The sequence below is a fragment of the Hyperoodon ampullatus genome (assembly GCF_949752795.1).
Source record: "Hyperoodon ampullatus genome assembly, chromosome: 1".
Taxonomy (NCBI): domain Eukaryota; kingdom Metazoa; phylum Chordata; class Mammalia; order Artiodactyla; family Ziphiidae; genus Hyperoodon; species Hyperoodon ampullatus.
In genome coordinates, this window is record NC_136914.1 from 204120489 (window position 1) to 204138012 (window position 17524).

Here is a 17524-nt window from a genome sequence, read left to right on the forward strand (position 1 = left end):
GTCATAGTGGTGCTGATAAATCTTCAGTTCCAAAAGAGTGGAATATAAACGCCTCACTTTGACTTTGAAGCCTTCATAGTGCCACACTTTGCCCATATCAGCCCTTCTAGCTTCGTCTCCCATTAGCCACTTTGTTCCCAGTTCATGTTCCAGTACTGGGTATAATCACCGTTACTCACAGCAACTCCACAGTTTCCTGCCTCTGTGCATTGTTTCAGCTCACTTTGTCTGGCGTGTCTTCCCCATCCTGTCTGTCAAATTCTTATCTTTCCTTTGAAACTAAGCTCATGGTTTTCCTCTTCTGAGAAACCTTCCTATCCTTCCATCTTTTCCTGTACTTTGTATTTTTACAGCAGTACTTCTCCTGAGTCACTTGTCCACAAAGTAATTGATACCTCAGATATTTATCAAGCACTTATTATATTTGCTCCGTATTGTGGGGTTGTAAAGATGAATCTGGTTTAGGTCTTACCTTCAAACAGTTTATAGTTCAATGTGAAAGAAAAGACATGCACATCAGTAATCAAAATAAAAAAATAGAAAATGGTAAGTTCCATGTGGAAGAGACAGTTAATATCAATAGTTAATAATAGGTGCCATCTCTTGAGTACCTAGTGTGTGTTAAGTACATTATTATCACATTTAATCCTCTCATAGCAGCCCAGTAGAAGTAGATGGTATTATCGCTGTTTCATAGCAGAAGAATGAAATGATTCTGTAATATAGAGAGGTTAAGTAATTGCCCCCAAGTTATCCATTCATGTGGCTGAGCCAGGACTTGAACCCACGGCTGTACAGCCTATGGTCCTAGCTGTTGAGCAGTCTCTTCTTCCTTAGGATAACAAAGTCTTTGGGGCAAATAATTTTATCTGGGCTGTCAGAGTAAATTCTGTTTTTAATACCAGTGCATAATTTCTTTTTCCCTTCCTTTTTAAGACACTGGAAGAGGAGTTTGCTAGGAAACTACAGGAACAGGAAGTGTTCTTTAAAATGACCGGGGAGTCTGAATGCCTTAACCCATCAACACAGAGCCGGATTTCCAAATTCTATCCTATTCCTAGCTTGCATTCCACTGGATCGTAACAATGGGAAGCATTCTGTGGTTGGGTTTGTCTTAAGTATGTCATTCTGTTCTCTTCATCTTCTGCCATAGTCTATATCAGAGAGCTCACGAAGACAATCACCTGCCTCACCTTCTAGATGTTTTTTTGTTTGTTTTATTTGTTTAGCAAAGATAAAGGGAAAGGCACTAAGACAGATGCTGGGCCATGCTGGCAAAGTAGCATCTTGCAGTAATTCCCTAAGGTGATTTTTGTATATAATCTTAAAAATTGTGTTGTTTAGATACTGTTACCTGAAAAACTGGTAGAGATATAATGTTTAAAGTTATTTAAAAAAACCCTGTTATGTCACTTAAGTATTACTAAATATCTTTTTTCCTGACTTAACTTCTCAATCATGCCTAAAATCTATAGTTGAAACTGCTGTAGAGAGTTGGAATAATTTTTTGGTGAATCAGCTCTCATGAAAAGACTATGAGTTGCTCAAAATATGATATTGATTCAGTAAATAAATCTATTATCTTTAAATGTTAGCATCAAACTCTTTTAAAAGAGAAAAATTATTTCAATAATTTGTCTAAAATACTTACCTGTTTAGGCATGAGCTAATAATTAAGGGTGCTAGTTTTATTAAAATAGTGCCTAAAACACTAAATTTCAGTTGAGTCTAAAATTGCATTTCCTTTTTTGATTCAACAGGGACAAAACGCCCTTAGCATTAAGCATTATTGTTTTTTAAATCTTGCTCCTATTACCAATTGATAGAAATTTTCATCCTAAAGTATATGTTGTACAAAGTTGGAAAGATGAAAAAAATAAATGGTAGCTTTTAGATGTCCAAATTGGAAATGTAAACCTCACCAAATTAAAAAAAATACAGATATAGCTATCTATCTCAGCTTATTTCCTAAAATAATACATGAGCTGGTTAAATGACTTCTCCCATCTTAGCAAATTCTGTTTAAAACTGTTGGAGGCTGGCAGGCTCTGAGTTATATTTATGAATATATTTTTATGAAATTAATCTTAAAAGAGGCATTTGTTCAGAATAGTTTTTAAGAAAGAATTTAAAATATTTAGGCAAATATCAGAAATGACTTTTCGTTGTTTTGAGATCGAGTCATTTATATTTTGGTTTTGTTTTGTTCCATGTTTAAATTATTTACTTTGATTTGAGTGGGAAAAGCCTGAAACCTTTATCATGAGGTTGCTGATACGTGTAATTATTAATGAAATGTTCACTCTAGTCCCTTTTGAGGGTTAGAAGTTCAAGCACGTGTCAGGTCGAAACAGTATTATAAACCATATTTCGGGGTGTGGGACAGTACATTTGTAGACGAAGTTTGCTGCCTGCCATGTGCGCCTGTTCTGTCATGAGTGCCAGGTACCAAATTGTAGAAATTTCAGTTTTTAGTTATATTACATTTGAGGCTCGTGAAAAATGCAAATGAAACTTTGTGGGAACACTGATTCATGTTAAGAAAATGTAAATATCTGTAGCACTTTCTTGCAGTTAATCTGAAGACTTTGAATGCTGAACCTTATTTTATTTTGTCAGTGGTTTAGATGATTTAAAAATGCATGTGATTTTAATTTTGTAATTGTTTTGACAAGCATAATTTACTTGGACAACTTTGTAGGTAGCCTTAACTTCTGGCCAAGTTTGTTTTTTATATAAATATATATACATATATATATATTATGTATGGTTGTAAATTCATACACTTATCACATGAATGTGTTACTGTATACAAAACTTTTAATGCTTTATTCTCAAATGCTGGGTTGAAAAATGTTTTGAAAGCCTTTTAAAATATATATCTTTATAAAGTAATGTTCAGGATGATGATGGAAATTGTTTATATTGTTATGATAGAAATGACAGTATAATGTTACCCAGTGTATTTAATGATTTATTTGAAGAGGGAGAGAGGAAGAAGGTTCTCATACCACTTTCTCCTTTGAAATTTTCAGTTTATTGGCTTTTTAAAAATTAATACATCAGGCAGTGGACAGTTTTTCAGTATCGTTTAAAGGCTGTCCTGTGTGCTGAATAGTTTATGGCACATAATTAATTTGGTCTGAATATTTGGTTCTTTTTCTTCCTTTCAAGTTGACATTCAGAGTATTGAATAAAGAGGCTCAGAGTAGAACAATTGACATGCTGGTAAGTTTGTTAGCACCTCTCGCATCTCCCGTAAAACTGCCCTTTGGATTCCTTGTTCACGCTTGAGTTCTCTTGCAAAAGTGACCAGACCATATGCATGTAGGAGCAGGACTACAGAATGATATGTATGTAGAGGTAAAACCTTCATTTTAATACTTAAAGTTACTTAAATCTGTTCAAAAGGTATTTTGTTGTATAGACCATGCTGTTTGTACCCATCCCTGCCCACTTCTTGCTAGACCCTGTATTCACGTACAGAAGAGTGATCCTTCTCTCTTGCATGAAGTGTAGGTGGGGGCTTGGGGAGGGACACAGACATCTTTGAAATCAAAGAGTACAGTCAAATGCATTCCTGAGTTGGTGGTTTTGTTGCTGTGGCAGAATGTACTATGAAATGCGTAGAAGAAATTCTCCACCTGTTGCCCCCTAATTACCCAGCCTCCCTTCCTCTCCCTGCGTGCTGTGGACACACCAGGCCACCACGCTTCTGCAGGTCTAGCTCATGGAGCTCGTTGCACCAGGTTGCCTTTCCTAGTCCTGTCAACCCTTGGTTGGGTGTGAATTGCTGAATTAGCCGCTATACTATATGGACTCACAGTTAAGCTTTTTCTTACTGTTTTCTATGGGGAAGCTATAGGGTGGGTAAGGAGGAAATTTGGAGTGCTTATACCTTGCTGAAAATGTTGAAACTTTCCTGTGACAGGATACAGCAAATTGTAATTAAATATAAACCAGAACCAGACCTACCTCTAAGTAGTGTTTCCTCAAGCACAAAGCTCTCAGGCACATGAGACCCACTGTAATGGAGGGTCTCTGATTTCTTGAGCATCAGTGAGTTTCAGAAGCGATTGTCTTTTGTAGTCTCCTAGTTCCCTTGTAACTACACACTTTTTCCCCCATTCCACACTGTGCTTAAATGACAAAGACTCTTCTGAGAAGCCAAATTCTGTCAAATGATTAGCTAGAGATATTGTTGATTACAGGGAAACGTAGAGCTGTGAGGTGGCGGCGGCGAGCTCTGTAGTTCCAGTTCTAATAGGCTTCTGGTTGAACAAATCAGTTCTTTCCTGGGAAAGGATCTTTTGTAGGAAATGGGATATTTTAAATGCTTTTCTTAAGTTGAAGGCACAACAATTAATGCCACTACTGTTGCTATCCTGTGGCTGACATGGTTTTGATACAGCTTTAAAACTTCTGTTACTAAGCTTGGGGTAGAATGTGATACCAGTTTTAAATGTTGGCTGTAGCTTTTTGTAATCCTTCTCTGATTTGCAGTGTAATAACTTCACAAGCTAAATTTTCAGAAAGAATTTTGTTTCAGAAAATGCCTCTTGTCTATTTGGGAGCAACATGTCTTTTCAATCATGGGGTTGGCAAATGAAAAATAAAGTTATTTCTTACTCTACTTTGGGAAGCAGTCTTTTATTGAGACTATTTGAAACTAGACTGTCCTGCATGAGAACATTTTGTAGCATTTTTTAAAATCCTAATTATATTTTAAAACTCGCAGTCCTCCAGATCTTCTGACCCTTCAGACTCACTACTATTCCAGACCATCTGTAGTCATCACACACAAGAGGGTCCTTTTTACTGGTAACTTGGGAGTGTCTTTCATTGCCCAAACCCCGCCTTTGCATGGTGCTTAAAATATTTCCATCCGCATATGTATATATACCTTTTTTTATGTCCTTTTTTCCCCTTGGAATGGATTATTTTTCTCACCAAACATTTCACAAACTGTGACGTCACTTCTGCTAAAAACAACCTCTTTTCAATCATTCATACATTCATGCAAGATTCAGTGGACATACTAGGCTGACCATTTGGCACGTGGTCAGTTTGGATGGAGGGAGGCACAGCATGTCATTTTCTAATCCAGGAGCATTGCATACTGTGGAGCTCATGCTTGACTTTTTTTTTTAATGAAACAAAAGAGGCTAAGATCCACCGCCATCCAGCTGAGGACATATCTCATATCTGGGTTCTGTCCAGAGAAGCTAGCAAGTTTGGGCTTTTACCCTATTTCTCTTGGGCATAGGATTCTATGAAGACTTTTGGATAGCTTGGATAGGCAAATCTCATAACTAGGACAAAACTCAGAAGTCTGGTTAATCAAGATAAGAATCATTAAAGGGGATATAATACTTGAGCTTTTAAAGCTACTATTACAAAAACAAATTGAGTCAGCCTTTAGGTAAAACTAAAATATGAAAAAGGCACGATGCATGCATTCATTCATTATACATAGTAAGTTTTCATTAGACAGTAAAATGTCAAACTTAATTAACCGAAAATATTTTCTTTCCCTCTTTCTTTTCCTCCTTTCCTTTCTTCCTTCCTTCTTCCCTCCTCCCCTCCCTTCTTTTTTTTTTTTTTTTTTTGGTTAGATGGATCACATTAAACATATTAAAAAAGAAAAAACCCTTTAATTGGAAATTTTGCAATTGAAATGACTCATCTAATAGACCACATGAATGTTTGTAGACATTGAAAAGTGCAATAAAACCAACTGCGCCCAGTCCCCCATGCGTTTCCTAAGTGCAGCGCAGGGGTGCCGGCTTCCGGTGTCGGGCAGTCTGCTCTCCCCCCCACCGCTTTCTTTCCTCCTTGACCCCGGCCTTTCTCTTCCTATCCGCTGCAACCTAGTTCAGTGTTAACATACTATCAACTCTAGCGTGGACCTATGGAGACAGATCATAGCTGCAATCAAACAAACTTCCTAAGTGGGAATGTGATACATAGTGAGAAATAACTAGTAGAAACCCTGTCACCACCCTCAGGGGAAGTGGATTTCTTAAGTTTTTCAGCTGAGAGAGTTTTTTTCTATGACTAGAGAATGCAGAGTGAAGAGAGGAGAAAGGAGCTGAGAGCACAGCCTTGCAGCGTTGACCAGAACAGTCCCATCGAGTGGCTCCCAGGAAGGCACCCCCATCCCATCTTCCATTTTCTGGGCTCATTTTTAAGGTGAAGCTCAAGGGCTCCTGTAACAACTTTTATGTACCTGGCTTTCCTAGGCTGGGGCTTGAACTCAGTGTTAAAGAAGCTGAGGAGCTCAGGCCTGGACAGCAGGGAGGCCAGCTTCATCCTACCACACTGCATGCGGCCACTGTTGAGTCTACCCCGTGAAGCTGTTTCAGACTGTGTACCTTGGACTGAATTCTACGTACATATATTTTGCTCCAGACTAAGATAAGGGTTCTAGTTGACTATTTGCTGTGCTGCCTCAGTAGGACAGTGAGATTCCAGCTTTTACCCTCTGGAGAGGTCTTGACATAAGCGCCATAAGCCACTGCAACAACTGGTCCAGGCGGCTGTTCTGCCAAGGGTCGCTCATGGCTTGACAGCGATGCTTCTCCTTCTCCGGCCAGCATAGACTTGGTCACCTAGAAGTTGGAAGATGAATGGGAAGTTAGAAAATGTCCTGTGGTCTGTGGGGACTTCCGCTTGGGTAATTACAGTAACTGTGACTACTACAAAACCGGCTTGAAAGATGAACTCTTTCGTAAGACTATCAATTGATTTAAATTGATTACCCTATTTCATTACCAGCTTGGTTCTCCTTTTCCTCCCTGCATTGACACTCTTCTTCCTTTCTCCCTGGCTGTTCATTTGATAGTTACACAAAGTATGCTGTTGCCAGTATCTGCCTTTCATAACTGGCATTTGCCTAAAATTTTCAGGCTTGCTCTGGAACATGTGGCCTGCTTCCCAGCACTCCAGAAACTGTGGCAAGTGAGGCTTACCTTTGTCTCCTTTTTCTCCCTTGTGTCCTCGAGGGCCGGGTGGCCCAGGCTGACCTGGTGGCCCAGCAGGGCCTCTCTCACCTAGGAGGACAGAAGGGGGCACGGCTAAGCGAGGCACAGTGCAGGGCCTGAAGGAGCCGCACACGTTCCCAGCACAGCGCTGGCAAAGGAGCTGCTTCCCACAAGAGGCAGTCATTAACACGGGATCCTGGTGGCTGTTTCCTGCCGCCACTTACCTTTGGGGCCAGGGGTGCCCATCTCGCCCTTCTGCCCAGGGGGTCCTGGGATGGCTCCATAGGCTGCAAGGGGGAAAAACTGGCCTTAGACGAGAGCTCATCCTGGAGCTTGGGAAGTAAAGTGATTTGTTCAGACTAACACAGGCAGGTAGTGGTAGAGTTTGGACTTGTAAGAAGAAAACGGTTTAGAATTTATCCGATTTTCAGCATCTCAAGCGTTAACAAGGTTTTTGGGGAGACTAGTTTCTGTGGAGCAGACTGCACGGCAAGTGGGGTGTTGGGAAGGTAATCGGGGGACGCCCTTACTTCTGAAAAAGTCCATGAGGTCCTCGGTCACGTTGCTGTAGGCGGAGAAGACCTTGCTGATGCCAGGGGGCCCCTGGGGCCCAGGCCGGCCTGGTGGGCCCCGCACAGTGTAGGCCATCCCTTGGAGCAGGCCCTGACCTGTAAAAACCAGAGTGGGTGGGCACAGGCAGCAGGGGTCGCCCGGCACCCTCCTCGCGGTGGGAGCGCGGTGCCCTCTGGCTCCCATCCCAGCCAAACTCTCCTGTGCTGCAGCGAGGGAAGAGCCTCCTTAGTCTCCCCTGTTGACAGGCATGTCTCGCCTCCGTGGGCTTGTTTCACAGGCCTTTTACTGCATAAGCTGTGCTGGTGAGCCGCCCGGGAAAGGGCTTCTTAGTCAACAACCTTCCCTCAGCCCCACCAGAAAACCTTCATAGTCATATAGACTCTTCTGGGAAAACAAAGGACAAAGACCCCAGCATCTCTGTTCCCTGCAGCATAGGTTCCAGTCCCGACTGGGCCCCTTGAACTAAGCTTGTCTTCAGTCCCTGCCCGTCTGATTCCAGAACTGCTGTCCTCCTGGATGTGGAGATGCTCACTTGCTCCTGTAACCCCGCAGCGCTGAAGCCTGTGTCCCCACTTACGCTGCAAGCTTTCAGACACCCGAACGGCCAGCTCGTTGTAATCCAGACGTCCAGCAAAGCTGGCCCCGAAACCGCCGTCACCGCCATACGTGCCGCCTTCTGCCGCTGCCCCATAGCCTCGGCCCAGGCCCGTGTCCAGGCCAAAGGCTCCCCCTTCGCCCAGGGAGCCTCCGCTGGCTCCTCCTATGCCCGTGGAGGAGCTGTAGGAAGAGGCCCGACTGAGAGAAGAGGAGCTGCCGCCCCGGCTGTAGGAACTGTCCGTGGACACCAGGCGGCTGTCCCCGGGGGGACCCTGGGGCCCGGGAGGACCCGGCGGGCCGACGATGAAGCTGCGCACGTCAGGACCTGTGGGGAAGAAGCGGCGTTAGTGGGAGCCAGGTCTGGGGGAGAGAAAGAAGTGGGACTTGGGGGTGTCTCTCCCAGGGCCTCAGCACCCCTGAGCAGGATGTGAACTCGCACCGAGCGGGAGCATGTGGGCTGGGAGGAATCCAGGCTTCCTCGGCCGACCAGGGCGGCTTATGTGTTTGGCCTCCAGTTCCCTTCAAGCCCCGGCTGGCTGCCCCTCTCACAGGGAGAAGCGTGGTCTGGGAGGGGATGGAGGAGGGAGAGTGACATCAGGGACACCCACTTGTGAGGTAGCTGATCAGCTCACTCCGGAAGTTGTCGCTGTTTTCAGCTGCGTATGTCACCAGAGCTCCTGAGACACCCGGGGGCCCTCGAGGGCCTGGGGGCCCAGGGGGACCAGGAGGGCCTGGGATGGATGACAAGCCAGCAGCTGAACAGGGGGCAAGAGAAAGAGAAAGATCAGGGATCCCCTGCCAGGACCGCGGAATTCCCAGCCTGGGCCCGTCTGGAAGGAGGCGGTGAGGGAGGCCTCCACACCCGTGTCCCGTCCCCCCTGGAGTGACGGCTCCCCGCTGCCCTCCACCCCCAGTCCCGGCCTCACTCAACCCAAATCATACCCCTTCCCCTCAGCCCTTCTGCTGCTGGGAGTTGGGGCTCCCGGCTGGGCACCTGGTCACCCACTGGCCCGAGTTCTCTCGTGACTTGGATGCATGGTGTCCCCCCACTTCTCCCCCTGCCAGGGCTGAAAGCACCTCAACATCAAGTGTGTCCCCCTCCAGGGCCCCAGAGCCCAGCCCTGTACCCGCTCTAGGAGCACTGGTGCCTGGGCTGAGCCCTCCATGGCTGCCCTGGCTCAGACCCGCGGGAGCCCTGGAGGTCAGGCTGCAGCCCTCGCCTGCCTCACTCCTTACTCTGCAGGTAGGATGAGAGGTCCTCTATGCTGATGCTGGACCACGCGCTGCCTGGGAGCCCTGGTGGCCCAGGGGGACCTGGGGGCCCAACAATGCCTCTGAATTCAGACCCTGAGACACCAAGGAAGAGCAAGGATCCGTCAAAGCCTGGGCCAAGGAGCTCTGCCCTCCACCCCGAAGCACTCGATCAGATGGCCCTGCTCGGCCCTACCTTGGAGCAAGGACAGGAGCTCCTCGTAGGATGTTCCCGGCAAGCCTGGGGGCCCTGGGGGGCCAGGAAGCCCAATGCTGACTCCGGAGCCTGAGGAACAAATCCCAAGTTGCGATGGATGCAGATCAGACAGGGAAGGGCAGATGGAAACACCGTGTCAGAGAGGAAGCCAGACAGAAGCCACCTGAACAGAAGTGGAGGCCGGGGTAGGGGTGAGAGGGACAGCGGGAAGAGACCGGCAGAGAGCAACGCGGATGCGAGACCCTGGGCAACGGCACCACGGAGGAGAGGCCCCAGGGCCGGGGAAGAGTGCAGGTCAGACGTGCCCACAGCCCTCCTCCTGCTGGGCGTGTGGGCGTGTGCATGTGTGTGTAGAGAAGTGTGCATGTGAGTCGTGTGCAGGACGGTGCTCGGGCCACTCATTCTGGCTTCCCTCACCAAGCTCTGTGACCTGCTCTGGAGCCACAGGTTTGAACAGCTCTGAGGTGCCCCCACTCCCTCTGGGTTGGGTGCAGCCTGGCGGGAGAGAGCCAGGGGGCCATTTCCGGGATGTCCTGCCCTGCTGCCCGCCCTGCCACGGAGGCGGACACTCACTGGACATGTAGCTGAGGACGCGGCTGCTCAGCTCTGCGTAGTCCAAAGACTGGAGGGACCAACCTCCACTGGCTCCTGGTGGCCCTGGGGGACCCCGAGGGCCCATCAGGTACTGCTGTAGATACTGACGCACATCATCCCCTGAAAGGACAGGAGGCACCAGTATGGACCACACGTCCAGCCTAACCTCCCCGCAGACTGGCTCGAGTGACGTGTGAGCTGGGGGTTCTCAGACCCCCAGGGGGACATCAACAAGCTTCCGGTAGCTGAAGGGGCTCCTGCCCGGTTGCCTGCCCTTAGAGGGGAGAGCTGATGCCCCCTTTCCAGCTGGCTGCTGGGAGCGAGGAGGGAGCGGCTCCTTGTCCCAAGGGACCGCCAAGTGTGCCTGACAAGTGCGGCCAGGAGAGAGGGAAGGCACCCCACCCTCTAGCCCACCGCAGCCGACTCACGCTGGAGCACAGCCAGGATGTCTTGTGAAGAGATGGAGGTGGAGGACGTGCTGATGCTGTACCCCGAAGCTGTGGGGAAGGAAACCGGTTACCCGCTTAGCTGGTACTGAAGCAACGCACTCACTACTCCAGAATCACAAAGACCCGGTGAACCAGCTGTTTCCGTTTGGGGGAAATGAATGCATGGGGGTGTTAGCAGGCTATTTATAATTTCTTATTTCTATATTTCTTAATCTGAACAAACCTTTTTTGAAGCTAGATTCGGCGGCCTGATTACCGTGAATTCAGCATTGAACATCACATTCAGAAAAAGGGCAAAGCAAACAGCAAATTAAGAGATGAGGCTCCAGGAATAACCGTGGACCCTGGGAGGAAGGTGTCATTACAGGGGTGGGGAGAGGCTTACTCTGTAAGTAGCTCACGACGAGGCTGGCCAGCTCTGAGTAGTTGAAAGTCTCCCCCGTGATGGTGGTGACAGGCCCGGGGGGACCAGGTGGGCCTGGGGGACCCTGAACTCCAGATAGATAAGACCTGATACTGTCACCTGTCAACAAATAAAGCAAAGTCAGGCTTGTCCCCAAGAGGGCGTGTCCTCCCCACAGAGGTGACCTGAAGTACTTGATGAAATGCACCCACCCATCCCACACAGGGGCCAAGGCAGGGCCAGCAGGGAGCCTAGACTCCCCTTGCTATAGATGGAGAAACTGAGGCCAACTCTGTGCTGGGCCAGGTGGATCTCCATGGCTGTGGACTAACAAGACTCCAGTCAGCCACCCACTTGACAAAGCTCTGGTGCCCACATGTGTGAAAACCACACCCTCACCTCCATGGCACACGGATGAGGTCGGGGGAGTACACACCAGTGTGAAAGTGTGTGCGCGTGTGCACGTGCATGTGGATGAGCATGTGGGTGTACGAGCCTCTGCTGCGGTGAGGACAAGTCTATGTATCAATACGGGGGCAGCTGTGAGAAGGCGGGTGTCCGGGAGCTCACAGACTGCCCACTCAGACGCCGGGCACTCACTCTGCATGTAGTCAGAGACGTACTGCTGAATCTCCAGGCCGGAGCTGCTGATGGAGCCTGGAGGCCCGGGGGGCCCTGGTGGGCCTGGCGGGCCCTGCATGAACATGGTGCTCGATGACGATCCCCCTGCAGGAGAGAAAGCCTCTGAGTTGGTCTCTCCACCCTGGGGTCCAACAAGGGAGCCCAGGCAATGCTTTCACAGTCTGAGGAGGGAGAGTCTTTCTCAGTAGGAGGACTAAGACAGTGGCAAGGAGCTGTCCCAGGCCGAGCCCTCCCTTTCCTTCGGCCACCTGCTCACCGCGCACACGGCCTCCCTCGCCCCTGAACCCCCAGCTCCCAGGCTCTGTTCTCGCCATCATTCATCATCGGCGTTGCTAGTCATCTTTATCGTGCAGGCATCCTTCCCTCCCACCCCCGGTAACTTGTAACCTCCTTAAAGGCAGTTCAGAGATCCCAGCACGTGGAGAAAGTATCTCATCAACACTGACTCATGGATAAGTGAATGAATTAGTTAATTAACATCCTCATTGGCATGATCAGCCTCGCTTGAAGAAGGAGAATTTTGGGCCCCTTTGGTTCTTACCTCGAGAGGGTCCACTGGGAATGCCGGGAGCCCCTGGGACTCCGGGATCACCTGGAATCCAAAACAAGCAGCTCTGTTTGCATCACCTCCTCCAGGAAGCCTCCCCTGGTTCCTCAAGTTCAACCACACTGTCAGCTGTGGCTCAACAACTGTCCCATGTTTCTCAGTCTCATTTCTGCAATGGTGTCACAGCTTCCCTGGGCAGAGACTGTCTCCCCACACCCGTCCCTTTCTCCCTCCAGGCTCTCCTCTCTTCAGCCTCTTCTTCCTCCCAAGGCTGTAGCATCAGCAAGTACTCGCTGCCCTCTCTTCAGGCTCTGGGAGCCAGCCTTGCTCCCACTCCTCCCCGCCTTCACTGACCTCTGTCACCCTTGGGTCCCTGAGGGCCGGGTGGGCCTGGCGGTCCTTGTAGGTTGAGTCCGAGAGAACTGGAGCCTGGAGGCCAACAACACAGTGCAGTCAGCCAGGTGGGAAGAGGCTCTGGCAGAGCCAGCAGCAGGGGGCTCAGCACTTACCTGAGGCTGAGAACCCTGGGAGGCCTCGCTCGCCTGAGGGACACAGCAGAGAGGGGACAGTCAGCTGTGCCAGCCTCCCTCTCCCCGTGCCCCAGCCCAAGACACCACCTCCCTCCCGGGGCTCCCCAAGATTCATGATGGCTGGGGCAGCACCGGCCCTCGGGTAGTATCTAGAGCTGCCGCACAGACACACACAGACACACATACACACACACACACACGCATGTAAGTTCTCAACCATCAGAGACACGCTCTTATCTACCCTCATCTGGACCAAACTCAAGAAGCTCAGGGATCTTGGAAGGTCAGCCTTTGCCACTCCCACCCCTACCCCAGGTTTGTTTGATGCCAGTTCTACTGTACCTTGGTGTCCTCGGGGGCCTGGGGCACCTGGAGGAGAAGACAGTCATGAGATGTGTCCCACCCAGATGCTGTGACTGCAAGGGGCCCACGGGGAAGGGTTCGGGGCCCCAGGGCCCCTCGTGCCTCTCCTCCCATCAGGACAAGGCAGAGGCGGATATTCTTGGCAGAGCTTCCGACCACCCCCCACGCCCTGCTGCAGGCTGCTGAGCTCCTAATGGGATAGGGCAGGAGGGTGAAGGCCCGCTCATTCAGCCTCATCCGAACTCTCCCGGCTACCAGCTGGCTCAGCAGGGGTTCACACAGGCTCCTGCGCTCCCTAAGACACTGTGCTCACCTTGCTCTCCCTTGGGGCCTGGGGGGCCAGGTGGGCCTGGAGGGCCAGAGAAGGTCTCTGTAGAGGAAAGAAATAGTTTTGAGTGTGGACGATGGATGGATGGATGAATTTTCCACTAGGAACAAGTTCTGGGCTAAAGTCTGTTCTAAAGTTATTTCCATATGTTTCTATGTTATACTGTCAGCATTTATCTCATTTCATGAGCATGTGTCCTACCTACTTTATCAGAGCTGGGCTCCCTGAGGACAGGAACTAGGTCTCCCCAGTTAGCCCAGAAGCTCCCCAAAGGCAGATCTCCCCCAGGCTAGGCAACCAGGGATTCTCAGGGTGGCTGGGTTGGCATCAGTACCTTCTCTCCACGCAGCAGGTAGCATGGAGTTTATGCAAACACACTCACGGTGGAAAGTCAGAAGGAGGAAGCATGGTGAGTAGGTCAGAAAGGCTGCGTGCCCATGACCATGGCATGTGCTGGGGCTGGGGCTGAGGTAGAGAACAGGAGCGACTTGACTCCCCAGCATTACCTGAGCTGGTCAGGAGAGATCCTGGTGGGCCTGGTGGGCCTGGCAAGCCTTCCCCTAGATAAGAGAGCACCCAAGACCTATTAATGCCAAGAGGTGGGCCAGGAACACTCTGCCCAGGAGCCGAAGTGACAGAGAAGCTGTTTCCTAAGAGCCGGCCCGGAAGAAGCCTGGGCTCTGGGTCCCATCATCTCTCACCCCACTGCTCAGCTCTCACCTGCTGGGCCTCGGGGTCCTGGGGGTCCTGGAATGGATGGTCCTGTAGAAGAGGGTGAGGAAGAGGCAATGCTGAACCCAGGATCTTGGCTTCCTCACTAAGTGCCTTGAGCCCCCTGCCCCTAAGATTCCCCACCTTCCAAAGATCCCTGAGGTGCTCACCTGGTGGCCCAGGTGGTCCACGTGGGCCTGGGGGACCTCGTAAATCAAGACCCTCTGTGGAAAGGAGAAACCAGAAATGAGCAAAAGCTGTCATAAGGCTGCTCTCCGCCAGCCTCACCCCTCACCAGGATCCTCGGTGCCTGTGCTCACACCCACACACCAGGCCATGGGTCATGGGTCGTGGCACAGGACCCTCCAAGACCCCCTCTGCTAGAGGTGCCTTTTGCTCAGAGGCAGGGCGGGGCTGAGTCGAGCTCCCTGGTGGCTGATGGGGGTGTGCAGTGATGATTAAGAGCATGGCTTCGGAGTCAGACAGCCTGAGTTCAAATCCTGCCTCATCACTGCCAGCTTGTGGGCAAGTTCTTGACCTTTCAGCCTCAGCTTCCTCCACTGTAAACCAGAGGCCCAAGATCTACATCACCAGGGCCTTGTGCAGACTCAGTGGGATGACAAGGCACAGCGCCTAGCACATGGTAACTGTTAGACCAGGGCTGGCGTTGTCTCTGCTGTTCAAGTGTCCAGGTGCCCAGGTGGGAGGCCCAGCAGCATCTCTGCCTGGGTTCTTTAAAGGACTCTGGGAAGCGGAGGACCCAGGAGTCAGCACTCCTAGGCCGGGCCTGTGGCTGAGAACCCAGGGACCCTCGTCATTATTCATGGTGTGGGGGGTTCAGGACTCCTCCAGTCACACTCACAGGGCTGGGCTCAGAGGCCCCATGTGACCCTGGTCCTCCTGGAATCCGGAGAGCCTCTCTGACAGCTGTGCCATCCCCTGTGACTCATCCTCCACAGCTGATAAAACCCCTGCTGTTCCTTCTCAGCGAGCACTGCGTTTCAGAGGAACTGGCCATCCTTACACTGGGGCTCACGATGACTCACTGGTGCAGCTGCCGCAGGCCCCAGTGCATGGCCACCTCTCCCACTCCCACCCCTGTGTCACCTGTCCCGGAGAACACGGAGGCACTCACGGGCGGAGAGGACCTCAGAGATGGAGCTGCTGCTGCCCATGAACGATTCACCAGGAAGTCCTGGCTCCCCTCGCGGGCCTGTGGGGAGGACACAGAGTTGGGGGACACCGCCTGCAGCTGTCAGTGCTTTCCCTCTGGAGCTGCCTGGGTGCTCTGGGTGGGGCAGGGCCAAGCGGGGCTGACTGTGGGCGGGGCTGAGGTGACTGTGGGCGGGGCCAGAGTGTTGGCTGGGAGCAAGACACACCCCAGGAGGAACTGGAGTCCGTTTTTTTGGTATTTGGATAAGTTGCTGGACAGTGACACGATTCTCAGGATCTGGTCACCAGAGGCCTGAGGCCTGTGAAGATAGCTGAGCTTGATCCTGACCCAGGAGACTCAATCTCCCTTTTGGGAGGACCCCTACCTTCTCAGAAATATGGAAGAAGGTGGGAGGAGGTGCCTTCTCTGGCTGCTGAGGCCTTGCCGGGGCCTTGGAGAAGAGCCCAGTGGCCCCTCACCTCCCTTCCCAGCATGCACATCTCTCACTTAAAGGTGGGGCCCAGGGCCACCCCAGGAAGGAAGCTCTCCATAGCCTACAGTCATGCGTTCTTTCAGGGTGTGACATACCTTGCTGTCCTGGAAGACCAGCTGGGCCAATGGGGCCTGGAAATGGGGTTGGGGAAGAAAAGGTTTTATCATACCTCTAGGGGCAGAGTTCTAGAAAGAACCGAAGAAAAGGCAGGTGCCTGGATACATAAGTACCTTCCTCACAAGGCATGGAACAGTGGCCCAAAGAGATCACCTTGCTTACTTGAAAGCAATAAGCAATTTGAGATCAGGCCTGTGGTCCATTCCAGTGAGAATTCCTCTGCCAGGCACTGGGGCCCCTGGGATGGGCAGGACTGCCCTCTCTGACACTGTCCTCCGATGGTTAGGGACTTCTAAATACCCCCAGTGTCCCCACTGTCACTGGAGTTTATCAGGAGGGAAGGCCGATCCATACTTGCATTGGTCATATTAAATAATGTATTTCATTTACACACAAACATTTTAAATAATTAAAAAATAGATATAAAAAAACAGGCATTTTGGATAAATAGAAAAAAGTATCACCCACAATTCTTTAACTTACAGGCATTTTGTTGTATTTCCTTCCAGCATTTTTTTATCTTTATAAATATAGTTGCAACTACAGAGCACACATTATCGAGTATTCTGCTCTTTTATTTTTTGCAGTACGCGGGCCTCTCACTGTTGTGGCCTCTCCCGTTGCAGAGCACAGGCTCCGGACGCGCAGGCTAAGCGGCCATGGCTCACGGGCCCAGCCGCTCCGCAGCATGTGGGATCCTCCCGGACAGGAGCACAAACCCGTGTCCCCTGCATCGGCAGGCGGACTCTCAACCACCGCGCCACCAGGGAAGCCCTGCTCTTTTATTTAAAAAAAATTTTTTATTGGAGTATAGCTGAGTTACAACGTTGTGTTATCTGCCCTTTTAAATAACACTGTTATCTGCTAACAACTTTAAGTCTTCGTATTTTTGTGGCCATCTCATTATTGTTGGACAATTGGGGGGTATTTGCTTCAAATAGATTCCCAGCACTTTTGTTGTTCTTGATGCATATTATCAAGTTGTTTTCCAAGAGGAAACAACTTGAGGACTGACTCTGACAAGTCAAATACTGGATCTGGAGGCAGAAGGACCTGGGCCAAACCCTGACTCTGCTATTTCTTATCCGTGTGACCTTAGGCGTGTCATTTACCTGCTCGAGCCTCCAATGGTACTGCGGGGACCTAGTGAAGCAATGCCATGCAGGGCTTGGGCTACTTGCTGGGGAGTGATCAGGGCTCACCGGGCTGTCTGGGAGGGGCTTTCTCAGCCCCTTCCTACTCTTCCCCGGGTTCCGGCCCGGGTTACAGGATTTGAGCGAATGCCGCTATAGTCAAATGCAACCAAGGCCTGATGCTGATCTGGGGCAAAGCAAGAAAACAGACTGACCTGAGGCACCTGGAGGTCCTGGAGGTCCCATGGCTCCAGGAGGTCCCGGGGGACCTGGGACAGTGAGAGTCGATGATCCCTCTGAAAACAGAAGGCACGTTGAACGCTGAGTCCCACTCTCCTCGCTCAGAGGGGACCCAGGCCAGGCTGTGGGCCAGGTCGGGCCAGTATTACGTCTGAAATCCCCCCACCCTCCTCACTTCTGACTGGAAGAGTTCAGCCCTG

General features: G+C 50.3%; 2 protein-coding genes across 7 annotated transcripts in view; one reads left to right on the top strand and one right to left on the bottom strand.

Moving 5' to 3' along the window:
- The window catches only part of SLK (STE20 like kinase), a gene marked incomplete at both ends in the record, with an annotated part of 52841 nt that extends 51758 nt beyond the window's left edge, over window positions 1–1083 (top strand). For both annotated transcript variants that reach the window (XM_079715042.1, XM_079715043.1), the window contains one exon: window positions 937–1083. In XM_079715042.1, the coding sequence (XP_079571168.1) occupies window positions 937–1083 (147 nt within the window). The remainder of the gene's footprint in view (window positions 1–936) is intronic.
- Window positions 1084–5634: 4551 nt separating this feature from the next.
- COL17A1 (collagen type XVII alpha 1 chain) overlaps window positions 5635–17524 on the bottom strand; it is a 51684-nt gene continuing 39794 nt past the window's right edge. For 2 of the 5 annotated variants that reach the window (XM_079706294.1, XM_079706291.1), the window contains 23 exons: window positions 17300–17380; window positions 15930–15965; window positions 15324–15401; window positions 14359–14412; window positions 14198–14239; window positions 13984–14037; window positions 13463–13519; window positions 13129–13155; window positions 12766–12798; window positions 12611–12685; window positions 12251–12301; window positions 11668–11793; window positions 11050–11187; window positions 10644–10712; window positions 10195–10335; window positions 9601–9690; window positions 9390–9500; window positions 8762–8908; window positions 8134–8478; window positions 7514–7651; window positions 7208–7270; window positions 6972–7052; window positions 5635–6611 (listed from right to left, as the gene is read on the bottom strand). In XM_079706294.1, coding sequence (XP_079562420.1) covers window positions 6559–6611; window positions 6972–7052; window positions 7208–7270; window positions 7514–7651; window positions 8134–8478; window positions 8762–8908; window positions 9390–9500; window positions 9601–9690; window positions 10195–10335; window positions 10644–10712; window positions 11050–11187; window positions 11668–11793; window positions 12251–12301; window positions 12611–12685; window positions 12766–12798; window positions 13129–13155; window positions 13463–13519; window positions 13984–14037; window positions 14198–14239; window positions 14359–14412; window positions 15324–15401; window positions 15930–15965; window positions 17300–17380 — 2090 coding nt within the window. In that variant the 3' untranslated portion in view covers window positions 5635–6558. The remainder of the gene's footprint in view (window positions 6612–6971; window positions 7053–7207; window positions 7271–7513; window positions 7652–8133; window positions 8479–8761; window positions 8909–9389; window positions 9501–9600; window positions 9691–10194; window positions 10336–10643; window positions 10713–11049; window positions 11188–11667; window positions 11794–12250; window positions 12302–12610; window positions 12686–12765; window positions 12799–13128; window positions 13156–13462; window positions 13520–13983; window positions 14038–14197; window positions 14240–14358; window positions 14413–15323; window positions 15402–15929; window positions 15966–17299; window positions 17381–17524) is intronic. The other 3 variants (XM_079706292.1, XM_079706293.1, XM_079706295.1) reach the window with 3 other exon arrangements.